The sequence below is a fragment of the Oncorhynchus mykiss genome, chromosome 17, assembly GCF_013265735.2.
Source record: "Oncorhynchus mykiss isolate Arlee chromosome 17, USDA_OmykA_1.1, whole genome shotgun sequence".
NCBI classification, from domain to species: Eukaryota; Metazoa; Chordata; class Actinopteri; order Salmoniformes; family Salmonidae; genus Oncorhynchus; species Oncorhynchus mykiss.
In genome coordinates, this window is record NC_048581.1 from 46,696,122 (window position 1) to 46,709,095 (window position 12,974).

Sequence of the window (12,974 nt, forward strand, 5' to 3'; positions counted from 1 at the left end):
TGGGAGAGAGAGAGGGGTTAAGTTGGGAGAGAGAGAGTGGTTAAGTTGGGAGAGAGAGAGAGGTTAAGTTGGGAGAGAGAGAGAGAGGTTAAGTTGGGAGAGAGAGACAGGTTAAGTTGGGAGAGAGAGACAGGTTAAGTTGGGAGAGAGAGAGAGGGTAAGTTGGGAGAGAGCGAGAGGGTAAGTTGGGAGAGAGCGAGAGGGTAAGTTGGGAGAGAGCGAGAGGGTAAGTTGGGAGAGAGCGAGAGGGTAAGTTGGGAGAGAGCGAGAGGGTAAGTTGGGAGAGAGCGAGAGGGTAAGTTGGGAGAGAGCGAGAGGGTAAGTTGGGAGAGAGCGAGAGGGTAAGTTGGGAGAGAGAGAGGGTAAGTTGGGAGAGAGAGAGAGAGGTTAAGTTGGGAGAGAGAGAGAGGTTAAGTTGGGAGAGAGAGAGAGGTTAAGTTGGGAGAGAGAGAGAGGTTAAGTTGGGAGAGAGAGAGAGGTTAAGTTGGGAGAGAGAGAGAGGTTACGTTGGGAGAGAGAGAGGGGTTAAGTTGGGAGAGAGAGAGAGGTTAAGTTGGGAGAGAGAGAGAGGTTAAGTTGGGAGAGAGAGAGAGAGGTTAAGTTGGGAGAGAGAGACAGGTTAAGTTGGGAGAGAGAGACAGGTTAAGTTGGGAGAGAGAGAGAGGGTAAGTTGGGAGAGAGAGAGAGGGTAAGTTGGGAGAGAGCGAGAGGGTAAGTTGGGAGAGAGCGAGAGGGTAAGTTGGGAGAGAGCGAGAGGGTAAGTTGGGAGAGCGAGAGGGTAAGTTGGGAGAGAGAGAGAGGGTAAGTTGAGAGAGAGCTGGGTTGGGAGAGAGCGAGAGGGTAAGTTGGGAGAGCGAGAGGGTAAGTTGGGAGAGCGAGAGGGTAAGTTGGGGGGGAGAGAGGGTAAGTTGGGGGGGAGAGAGGGTACGTTGGGGGAGAGAGAGAGGGTACGTTGGGGGAGAGAGAGAGGGTAAGTTGGGGGGGAGAGAGGGTACGTTGGGGGAGAGAGAGAGGGTAAGTTGGGGGGACGGGTTGTAGTCGAGGGGGACAGGGGTTGTATTCGAGGGGGGGGTTGTATTCGAGGGGGAGAGGGGTTGTAGTCGAGGGGGAGAGGGGTTGTCGTCGAGGGGGAGAGGGGTTGTATTCGAGCGGGAGAGGGGTTGTATTCGAGAGGGAGAGGGGTTGTATTCGAGAGGGAGAGGGGTTGTATTCGAGAGGGAGAGGGGTTGTATTCGAGAGGGAGAGGGGTTGTATTCGAGAGGGGTTGTAGTCGAGAGGGAGAGGGGTTGTAGTCGAGAGGGAGAGGGGTTGTCGTCGAGAGGGAGAGATGGTAAGTTGAGAGAGGCAGGCGGAGACAGGGAGGACATTGTGAAAGGGGGAAAGACTGAATGCGGACAGAGAAGGGAGGGAGGGGAGAACAGTGAACAGACATGGATGGACAGTGAGAGAAAGAGAAGCAGGACGAGAGTAAAGCCAGAGGACATTTAGGATGACTGGAGAGAGGTTCAGAGAGTCAACCGAGTGAGAGAGCGGGGTTGATTCGTTTCTTACTCTGTTTCTCGCGCTGCGTATGCCCAGCCTGTGTTCTGCATTTCCTAACACTATCCGTCTCCCCCGTGCTCACCTGCAGGTGCCTGTCTTGTGTCAACGGCTCGTTCCCTTGCCACTGGTGTAAGTACCGTCACATGTGCACCCAGAATGCCAACGACTGCTCCTTCCAGGAAGGCCTCGTCAACATGTCCGAGGTGAGTGTCACACTTTCTCTCCTGCCCTTCGAGACACACACACACACACACACACACACACACACACACACACACACACACACACACACACCCCCCGGCCTTGTTAACTGACTACAGGGGATGTGGGACTGAATTGTAAACCCACAACTGTTACAGAAGACTTGCTTGAGAGTATGTCTTGGCTGTTAGCTCTTAGTGACGCAAACTTGGTACACAAGCGCATGCTCATACTCAGGTGTGTGTAAGAAGCGCGCACGCGCGCACACGCGCACACACACTTGTGCATTCTCATCCTTGCTGCTGAGCTCCTTTTGTGTCTCCTTTTGTTTATTTCGTCACTGGGTGCTGTTGGCACTGTGGCTTGTATACAGAACTCCAGGCGGCGTTTCGGGTTTCCTTTCCGTAGGCGGGCTGAAGGAAACATTATGGAAATGTAGCCTTGTTCTTCGTATCCAAATGCTACATTAGCATAAAAGCTAATATCAATCGCTCGTCTCCCGGTCTTGTCAGCCGCTCGTACAGTGGAATACCAAGTGGGGACCGCCGCCGTTTGTCGACTGGTGTGTTGACGCGCGTGCCCCCCCCCCCCGACGCAGATCGACAGACGCACTCTTACACTGTGTGTTCCTTTTTCGTAGTCCTGCATACACTGTACAGTCATAACACACACCCTCTCTCTCCCTAAAACAACACACATGCACCCGCTCTCTCGAAAACACGCACACACACACCCTCTCTCTCTAAACACACACACACACACCCACCCACCCACCCTCTCTCTAAACACATCTCTTGTACACAGTCTTATCGTGAATGTTTTCTGAATGCCAATCCACTGTCCTCCCAAGTGACTGACAGTCATGCTTTACTCTTAAACATAATCCATCTGATTCAGTCTGAAACACACACACACACACACACACACACACACACACACAAGGTTGGCCTTATTTACCGACAACGCTAATTAGTTAACCTCAAATCCAATTACACACACACCCCTCGGGTTTAATCTCTCCTCCAACCGCAGCCGCTGAGCGTTAGCGCTCTTAGCGTTAGCGTGGCAGCGTTCCCGTCACGTCTCACCTCTTTCCTCCAAGCGGAGCGGGGTAAAACGTTTAGCGGCGCAGCCTGTCGTTAGCATGTTAGCATCACGCCTTATCTCTCTTCTCCAAGCGCAGCGGTGTAATTTCAGAGCTGTGGCGTCAGCGTGGAAGTGCCTGCTCGGGCTCTCTGGCTAAGCGGCACCGTGGACTTGCCTTTACGCCTCGGAGAGTAAACCATGCGGATTAACGCTCCCATCTGTAAGACACGGGGTGTGCCTGGCTGGGCTAGCATGTTCTGTTTGTGGTTGAGAGGAACTGAGGGGGAAAGGGCTGATAAACAGGAAAGGCCTGTGGGGATGGCGAAGAAGGGATGAAGGGAGAGGTCTGTGGAGAGGGGATAGGAGCTTTTGAAATGTTTATTGGTGTTTATATTGTTTGGTGTTTGGTGTTTGGTTTGTATGTTAAGGAGTATGAGTATGTGAGAGGTGGATTTGGAGACCTTGCCTGCCAGGGTGTCTGTCTGTCTTTGTCTGTCTGTTTGTCTTTGTCTGTCTGTCTGAATGTCTTTCTCTGTCTGAATGTCTTTCTCTGTCTGTATGTCTTTCTCTGTCTGTATGTCTTTCTCTGTCTGTATGTCTTTCTCTGTCTGTATGTCTTTCTCTGTCTGAATGTCTTTCGCTGTCTGAATGTTTTTCTCTGTCTGAATGTCTTTCGCTGTCTGAATGTCTTTCGCTGTCTGAATGTCTTTCGCTGTCTGAATGTCTTTCTCTGTCTGAATGTCTTTCTCTGTCTGAATGTCTTTCTCTGTCTGAATGTCTTTCTCTGTCTGAATGTCTTTCTCTGTCTGAATGTCTTTCTCTGTCTGTCTGTTTGTCTCTGTCTGAATATCTTTCTCTGTCTGAATGTCTTTCTCTGTCTGAATGTCTTTCTCTGTCTGAATGTCTTTCTCTGTCTAAATTACTTTCTCTGTCTAAATTACTTTCTCTGTCTAAATTACTTTCTCTGTCTGTATGTCTCTGTCTGAATGTCTTTCTCTGTCTGTCTGTTTGTCTCTGTCTGAATATCTTTCTCTGTCTGAATGTCTTTCTCTGTCTGTATGTCTTTCTCTGTCTGTATGTCTTTGTCTGTCTGTTTGTCTTTGTCTCTGTTTATCTCTGTCTGAATGTCTTTGTCTGTCTGAATGTCTTTGTCTGTCTGAATGTCTTTGTCTGTCTGAATGTCTTTGTCTGTCTGAATGTCTTTCTCTGTATCTCTTTGTCTGTCGGTCTCTGTCTGTCAGTCGGTCTCTGTCTGAATGTCTCTGTCTGTCGGTCTTTGTCTGTCGGTCTGTCTCTGCCGGTCTGTCTCTGCCGGTCTGTCTCTGCCGGTCGGTCTCTGCCGGTCGGTCTCTGCCGGTCGGTCTCTGCCGGTCGGTCTCTGCCGGTCGGTCTCTGCCGGTCGGTCTCTGCCGGTCGGTCTCTGCCTGTCGGTCTCTGCCTGCCGGTCTGTCTGTCTCTGCCTGTCGGTCTCTGCCTGTCAGTCGGCTTCTTTCAACCTGCCTGTCGGTCTCTGCCTGTCGGTCTCTGCCTGTCGGTCTCTGCCTGTCGGTCTCTGCCTGCCTGTCGGTCTCTGCCTGCCTGTCGGTCTCTGCCTGCCTGTCGGTCTCTGCCTGCCTGTCGGTCTCTGCCTGCCTGTCGGTCTCTGCCGGTCTGTCTCTGTCTGCCGGTCTGTCTCTGTCTGCCGGTCTGTCTCTGTCTGCCGGTCTGTCTCTGCCGGTCGGTCTCTGTCTGTCTGTCGGTCGGTCTCTGTTTGTCGGTCCCTGTCGGTCTGTCTGTCTGTCGGTGTCTCTCTCTTGCTCTCTGTGTGTGTGTTCTTTCCTCCTATACACCTTATGGCTCCCTCCCCATCTGTCAAGGGTCGGGAAGTGCTCTGGGCACAGTACCAGAGCGTGTGTGGTTGTGAGAGAGTGTGTACTATATTCAGTGTGTATGGCCTGCAGGTTAGTGTTTTTCGTCATCAAATCTATTTCTGGAGGCAGCTCTGCAGAGTGATCACTAGTTAGCACAGCCAAAAAGTCATAAAATGTTATTTTTAAACTGAACCTTAACCCCAATGCCTAGTGTTACGAACCGTCTCGTAGCCCACAACGGAGGGAGACGACGCGGAGATAAAAAAATAAACATATTAATTAAATAGAGTAAACTATAAACAGTGGTGTATGTAGTCAGTAGTGTGAGTGAGTGGATGCGTGCATAGACGGTGATAATGAGGGGTGTTGAGAGGTGCCAAAACAAATGAACACAAAGAAGCCCCAGAATGCCACAACAAAAAACAACAATGGTGTGTCTGCATGGAGTGAGTTTCCTTGACGTATGGAGGAAAGGTACGTTTATCCCCGGGACACACCCGAGCCCAGGTGTGTCCCATTTTGCTGACGACCCCCACAGCTCCGCCCACCGACATCCTATGAAAGAAAACGAGCAGAAAAATAATTTGGCACATTAACCTCACATTAAATTAAGACCCACATTTTTAAAATTTAATTTATTTAACAATTTGCCCAATTTTGACTTTGCAGCTGTCCTATCTAAGGGGAAATTGCTCCGTTCTGCCTCCAGGACAATCAAGGTCAACCTGCGTGTGTCGCCCATTTTAAGAATGAAACCCACATGAAACCCAAAATTAGCTGTGCTAAACTGAGATCAGTTTTACCTTTCTAGATCATTAAATAGAGAGGGGGGGCTGATCCTAGATCAGCACTTGTACTCCGAGACGCTTTCTGAATACAGACCAAGACCTTTATCAAAGGGAGGCCCTTGTTGGTTGTTATTGGTTGAAAGAAGCCGACTGACTAACAAAATGCTGCTGTATTTGTTTATGCGAATGAGATGCGAGACATTTGAGAGAGTCGGGGAGGGGGGGGTGGAATGTAATGAGTGACATTTACAAATCAAATATGCATAAATCAACGTGCCACCGACAGGGCGACAAACAAAGCAGCGCGTCAGATGCGACCAGGCAGAAAATTACAAAGAGGAAGAAATAATTTTGAAAAGAGAGAGAGCAAGAGAGAGAACCCTTCACTTTGAGTTACTATAGTATGTTTCTTCTCTCCCCTTCCATCACTCCTTTTCCCCCTCTTCCCCTCTCCGTCACTCTATTTCTCCCTCCCTCCCTTTTCCCCCTCTCCATCACTCTATTTCTCCCTCCCTCCCTTTTCCCCCTCTCCCCCTCTCCGTCACACTCTTTCTCCCTCCCTTCCTCTCCGTCACTCTATTTCTCCCTCCCTCTCCCCCTCTCCGTCACTCTATTTCTCCCTCCCTCCCTCCCTCCCTCCCTCCCTCCCTCCCTCCCTCCCTCCCTCCCTCCCTCCCTCCCTCTCCATCACTCTATTTCTCCCTCCCTCCCTTTTCCCCCTTTCCGTCACTCTATTTCTCCCTCCCTCCCTTTTCTCCCTCTCCCCCTCTCCGTCACTCTATTTCTCCCTCCCTCCCTTTTCTCCCTCTCCCCCTCTCCGTCACTCTATTTCTCCCTCCCTCCCTTTTCTCCCTCTCCCCCTCTCCGTCACTCTATTTCTCCCTCCCTCCCTTTTCTCCCTCTCCCCCTCTCCGCCACTCTATTTCTCCCTCCCTCCCTTTTCTCCCTCTTCCCCTCTCCATCACTCCATTTCTCCCTCCCTCCCTCGCTCTCCCCCTCCCTCGCTCTCCCCCTCTCCGTCACTCCATTTCTCCCTCCCTCCCTTTTCTCCCTCTTCCCCTCTCCGTCACTCCATTTCTCCCTCCCTCCCTTTTCTCCCTCTTCCCCTCTCTGTATCTCCTTCTTCTCCTCTCCGTCACTCTATTTCTCCCTCCCTCCCTCCCTCCCTCCCTCGCTCTCCCCCTCTCCGTCACTCTATTTCTCTCTCCCTCCTCTCTCTCTGTCTGCTCTATACATTCAAGTAACCGACATAGTTTTACCGCGCCTTGGAATGTGTTGCTGCCGTGATGAATATTTGAGTCCTCCTCATAAATTCACCACCCTGTTTCTCTCCCTCTGGTCTGATGCGTACGGATGGACAGAGGGGTAAATGTAGGGCTGTTCCCGGCAAAAAGGTTTTAAAATATTGGTCGACCGAAACTCATCTGTTCTTTGGACCAATCGATTTTGAAACGTTACCCTATGTGTTTTAATAAAATCAACTATATGCTTGTCTGATGCTGTTTGATGAAATAAGACCTGCGTGACTCGAGGGAGCCAGAGATCAAGATAACCAGAGGAGGAAAAACCTTAACCTGACCCGACTTATCGTCCTGCCTCTCCTGCTGGCCTTCGCAGATTCTCCCGTTACTCAGTTGAAGTTGCTGGTAATAGGGATACACCAGGGGTCGACTACACCAGGGGTCGACTACAACAGGGGTCGACTACAACAGGGGTCGACTACAACAGGGGTCGGCAACCTTTCTCGTGGGGAGTGCGAATTTGTCTTAAAATGTCTACCGACCTGCGTGCCGGTTATGATTTTCATATGCTAATTTTTGTGGAACAGTTTCATTTCATTTCTAATAATGTCTTCGTATCTCAAAATCATTCATGTGGTTAATACAAATTATATCCAAATGAAAATGATACAAATCTAACTATTGACATTTCTAACTATGTAAAAAAAAAGAAGTAAAACCTGCATAAAGCCAACGAATAAAAACATTGCAAATAAATAAATCAAATAGAAAAATCCTATAAATCACATTGGCTTCGCATGGCGCCCGTCTGCAACAAACTTGCATCATTGTATCAACTATCAACTTGGGTCCAGCCTGAAGATCGTGCTAGCAAAGTTGCAACATTTTATAAAATATTCTGTGCCAGTGAGCTCAGGACAGACACAGCTGTAGGCTATTTGCCCAAGGGATAAGAAGTAATCAGGTAGGCCTATTGTTGTGACGTTTCCACTGGAACAGAGCATGAGATTGGTCCGTTTTTGACACTGAGTGGTTCTCGAAAGGGAGAGAGCTGGAAAGATTTCTCAAATACATTGAGGATCTATTGTAATTCTCAATGACGTAAAAACAGACCACGTTTGCTTGCTTGTTTTGAGGTGAAGAAAACATCCCATTGAGAAGCTTCACGGGTCATTAGTGTCTGTTTTGAATGTGTTTGGTTGGTTGGTATGTTAAGGAGTTGTGTGTGTGTGTGACAGGCTATTTTGGCAGTGACGTGGACTCAGAAATACTATCAGATGCCCAAATGGGAACATTTATATACCTACATTTGCTCACAGGCCAGGTAGCCAATCAGCCTGCTTCTCTCTGTAACCAGGTGCTCCTTCTTACTCGACACTGACAGTAGCGCTCCGAACAGAAGACGAGGACTAAATTGACAAAACTCATAAATGCAATGAGATAAACCCGAAACGTGTTTCTCCCAAGTGGCAGCATAGGTTGTGCACTCTGCAAACAACGTGTCCACTCTGACGACGAGAACGGTAAACGACTTGACTAATAATATATTGAAACGCATGAACAGAAAGGACCATCACCAAGAAACTCTGTGGGTTAGAAATGATAGGAATTGGTGGTAAATGTTGGCTACCACTGGAGTTGTATGTCATGGGGAATTGATAGACACCCAACGATCCAACACAAACAATTCACACAGTGAAGTTAGGAAACCAATGACTGTGCACAAATTGGCAGGAGAGCGCACATTGGAGAGAGACTTGCATTGGGCATCTCAGCCACACTCTCCTTCTTCTTGGACTGTGCCTCCACTATCGATTATTTCACTGGGACGGGTGCGAATCAGACAGGTGCCGTATAAATATTTTTATATACTTGCTAATGCTCAAAAAAAGAAACTTGGTTCGACCAACAGCCTATCGACAAAATAGTCGACTAGTCGACTAATTGGGGGTCAGCCCTAGTTGACTGGGGGTCAGCCCTAGTTGACTGGGGGTCAGCCCTAGTTGAATGGGGGTCAGCTCTCCTCCGTTCTCTTTGGCTGGTCCCTCCCTTACTGGTGACGTATTGTACCGCACCCTCCCTTACCAGCGTGGAACAGGGAGAACCATATACTAGGGCTGCATCCCAAATAACACCCCATTCCTATATGGTGCACTACGGGCCCTGGTAAATGTTGTGCGCTAAATGGGAGAATAGGGTGACATTGGGGACGTAGACTAGGACATTCTCCGTACTATCCCGTTGGGGTAAGGGGGAGGGGTTCGATCCTGTAGATGCCCATCCAAATGTAAAGGAAGGGTTATTCTAGGGCAGCCGGTATTCTGTACATCCAGACCTCCGTCGAGTCCTGCCTCTCCAAGTCTATAGTGATCTTGTCAAATGTAGCTCGCCTGGGTGTTATCTGAGCAAAGCACAGCCAAGGCCGGAGAGCCGGGGGGGGGGGTGGAATAATATATCCCCTCTCTCTACACCCCAGTCCATCCCCCCCAAAGGTGTATTCACACACACACACACACACACACACACACCCCCCCCATTTGACTTTCTCAACCGTCATCTGTCCCCCTCCTGTTTCTCTCCTTCTACACTTTCCCTCCAATTCTCATCTCATTATTTTCTCCACTTTTTCCTCTTCCCACTCATTTATCTTATTCTACTTCCCTGTTCATCTCTCTTATTCTTCCCACCGTACACCCCCCCCCCTACCCCATTACCACCCAACCATCCCTCTCTCTCTATCAGTCCCATTCTCTCAAGCCAGAGTGGACAGTCTCAGGCTGCTTTCCAAATGCCACCCCCGTGCCCTATGTAGTACGCCAGTTTTGAACCCCGTGGACCCCTCAAAAGTGGGGCACTGGAACGGGAATACAGTATGTTACCATTTTGGGGACACCGCCTCGGTGCTGCTGTCACCGCTCTCTCATTTATGATCATTAGAGCTGCTTTTGTTTCAGCCATAGTAAAACAGTGATTTCCTGATAGAACTTATCTCCTGCTGGCTAATTAGACCATGGATCAAAAAAACGGCACCCGCAGTGAGCATAGCATTGCCCCCGCCGTTCCCCTCCTCCCCATCCCTCCTTCTTACCTCCTGAGATTTTGTCTTCCCTTATCCGCGCCCTCCTTCGTCTTCCTCCTCTCCTCCCCTTTCGAATTGCCCGTACTTTCTCCCTCGCTCTCTTTCTCTCCTCCGTTCCAACCCATCTCTCCTGTTCTCCTCTTCCCTTTTCTCCCTCCCCCGTTTTCCTGTCTTTCTCCCCCTACCATTTTGCTGCCTTTCACTGAGAGGAGGAGACGGGCGCTGGCCAGGTTTAATAAAATATAAACCTTGTCGAGAGGAGGGGAGAGAAGAGATGGAGGGAGAGAGAGAACATCCTCCACCCCATTCCACAACCTCTCTCAGGGATCTCTCCCTACACACTCACACTCACACATATATATACACACACACACACATATTCACAATTCAGCTCCTCCAACGCTCCATGCGATAGAGGGAGACCAGAAACGGGTCCGATTGAGACCAGATGTAAGGTAGAGAGAGAGAGAGAGAGGACAGAGAGAGAGAGAGCGAGCTAAACGAAGGAGGAGAGAAACCGAGGGAAGAAAAGAGAAACTGGCAATAACAAGCCCTAGATTACATTTTCAGAGTGACGCAATTTATTTTCCAAATGTTCTCGCAGGATTAAGAGAGGAGGAGGAGGAGGGTGAGGGAGGGGAGAGCAAGGGAGGGAGGAAACGGAGGCGATGGGTGAAGTAACCGCGGCATCCCGAGCCAGATGGACTGTAACTCAACCGTGACCGAGCCGGCTCCTCCTTGTATAACCCTCCGCTCAGCACCGTGGTCGACAACCACATGACTCGCCGCTAACACTAGCTCCTGAGAACATTCCGGACCCTTCCTCCTAGAAATGTATGAATGGAGACTTCTGTTTCCAATTCATAATCCGATTTCCACCCCCCTTCAAACGCAATCTCAAAATATCAGGTGCTTGTCTCCCACCCCCCCCACCCCACCCCACACTCTCTTTCCTCCCACCCTCTCTTTCCTCCAATCTCCTTTCCATTCCAATTCTATGAATCTTTAACAAGCAGATCAGTGAACCTCAAGAGCACCGGCCGCTGACAACAATTGCGCAACATGTACATGCAATGCTAGGCAGCATAATGCAAGCCACTGCCTCTTCACTGTCACACGGCTCCTCAATAACGTTCCCACACACTCGTTTTGTTTACGTTCTGAGAAACAGGAGCGGGGTTTATAAAGAAAGAGAAGAAGAGAAGTGGGATTTGGATCTGCTCCTTGAAGGATGAACGGAACAACTCTCCGCAGAGGATGGTACAGTTCCCTCGTCTATTTTTAACCGTAACGCCCCGGTGCGTTCCCTCGCTTCTTTTCTTGAACTTTTGACACGATACAGGCCAGTGGCGCCGAAGACTCCTTTAATTGTTAGCTCGCGCTTCTTGCTTGGAAGCAGCAGTAAGCTGCGGTGCCGGGAAAAGAGGCTTCAATGGCGCGACCAGAAGGTAGAGGAAGCAAGGCTCCGTAAAGCGGGCCCTGGTTCAGAGCCAAAGTTGCACAAGTACGCATGCGACACAAGCGTTTCCTCAACCGTAATCAAGGAGAAACATCCCGAATGTGTTCAACGTAACTGCAAGCGGCTGCTGGCCACGACGCGTTGGCGCCGGCTTCGTAAAGGAAGTTTGGACGTTTGGCGAAGTTATTTCATTTTCTTGTCCTCCGTGAGAAATACTGAATCCTCGACATTGATTCCCCCCCCCCCCCCCCCTCCCTCCCTCCCCCTCCCCCAAGCTACACCCACCTCTTTTAGCACCCTTGCCAATCCAAGGAGGACTCTCTGACTGTTGTACTTGAAACATATTCGTTAAAGGGATACTTCGGGATTTTGGCAAAGCCCTTTTTCTACGTCCCCGGAGTCCGATGAACTGGTGGATACCATTTTTATGTGTCTGTGTCCAGTGTGAAGGAAGTTTGGAGGTAGTTTTGCGAGCCAATGCTAACTAGCGTTAGCGCAATGACAGGAAGTGCATGGGTAGACTAAATTGAGATTTGTTCTTTTTTTGCTCACACACATACTACCCCCCCCCCCCCCCCCCCCCCCCCACAGGCGGTGTGTGTCTGTCAGTCACAGTAGTTCCCTGTGGTTTAATTATTCATGCTGTATTAAATGTTCATTTCCACACACCCTCGAAGTTGGCCTGCCTGCCTTAATGGAGACCGCAGATGAATATTGGAAGAGAGGGAGTCACAGGCGGGGAGAGTGAAGACGCAAGGAAAAGGAGCGCTGGAGAGACTGGAGGAGAGTTAGATGTAAATGGTGAGAGACTGAAGGGCAGAGAGGTATGGAGAAGAGAAGGTAGAGGCTGAAGGGCAGAGAGGTATGGAGAAGAGAAGGGAGAGACTGAAGGGCAGAGAGGTATGGAGAAGAGAAGGGAGAAGACTGAAGGGTAGAGAGGTATGGAGAAGAGAAGGTAGAGACTGCAGGGCAGAGAGGTATGGAGAAGAGACTGAAGGGCATAGAGGTATGGAGAAGAGAAGGTAGAGACTGAAGGGCAGAGAGGTATGGAGAAGAGAATGGAGAGGCTGAAGGGCAGAGAGGTATGGAGAAGAGAAGGGAGAGGCTGCAGGGCAGAGAGGTATGGAGAAGAGAAGGGAGAGGCTGCAGGGCAGAGAGGTATGGAGAAGAGAAGGTAGAGACTGAAGGGCAGAGAGGTATGGAGAAGAGAAGGGAGAGGCTGAAGGGCAGAGAGGTATGGAGAGGAGAAGGGAGAGACTGCAGGGCAGAGAGGTATGGAGAAGATAAGGGAGAGACTGCAGGGCAGAGAGGTATGGAGAAGAGAAGGGAGAGACTGCAGGGCAGAGAGGTATGGAGAAGAGAAGGGAGAGACTGCAGGGCAGAGAGGTATGGAGGAGAGACTGAAGGGCATAGAGGTATGGAGAAGAGAAGGGAGAAGAAAATCGTAGCGAATGGTGAAGGCAAAGTTGAGAGCGATTGAAAGAAAGGGGAAGGTGGAAAGAGACTGAGTGAGTTGGGGAGAGGAGGCATGTAGAGAAGAGGAGACCGGAGGATACGGGAAGGCAGAGAGGGACAAACATGCTGTTGAACAAGAGGCACAGATAAAGATATTGGTAGGCAGGGAGAGAGAGTCCCAACGCAGGCTTTGCTGTCCCGTCTTAAGGTTTCCTACCTGACCTTGTTAGTTAAAGGTTTGGAGGAAGTTCTTTTTTCGAAAAGAACCTGCAC

The 12,974-nt window shown here is 49.9% G+C and overlaps 1 protein-coding gene across 1 annotated transcript in view; it reads left to right on the plus strand.

Moving 5' to 3' along the window:
• LOC110493976 (plexin-A1) overlaps window positions 1–12,974 on the plus strand; it is a gene marked incomplete in the record, with an annotated part of 289,525 nt that overhangs the window by 183,444 nt on the left and 93,107 nt on the right. The window contains 1 exon segment of the mRNA XM_036949987.1: window positions 1,631–1,745. Within this exon segment, the coding sequence (XP_036805882.1) occupies window positions 1,631–1,745 (115 nt within the window).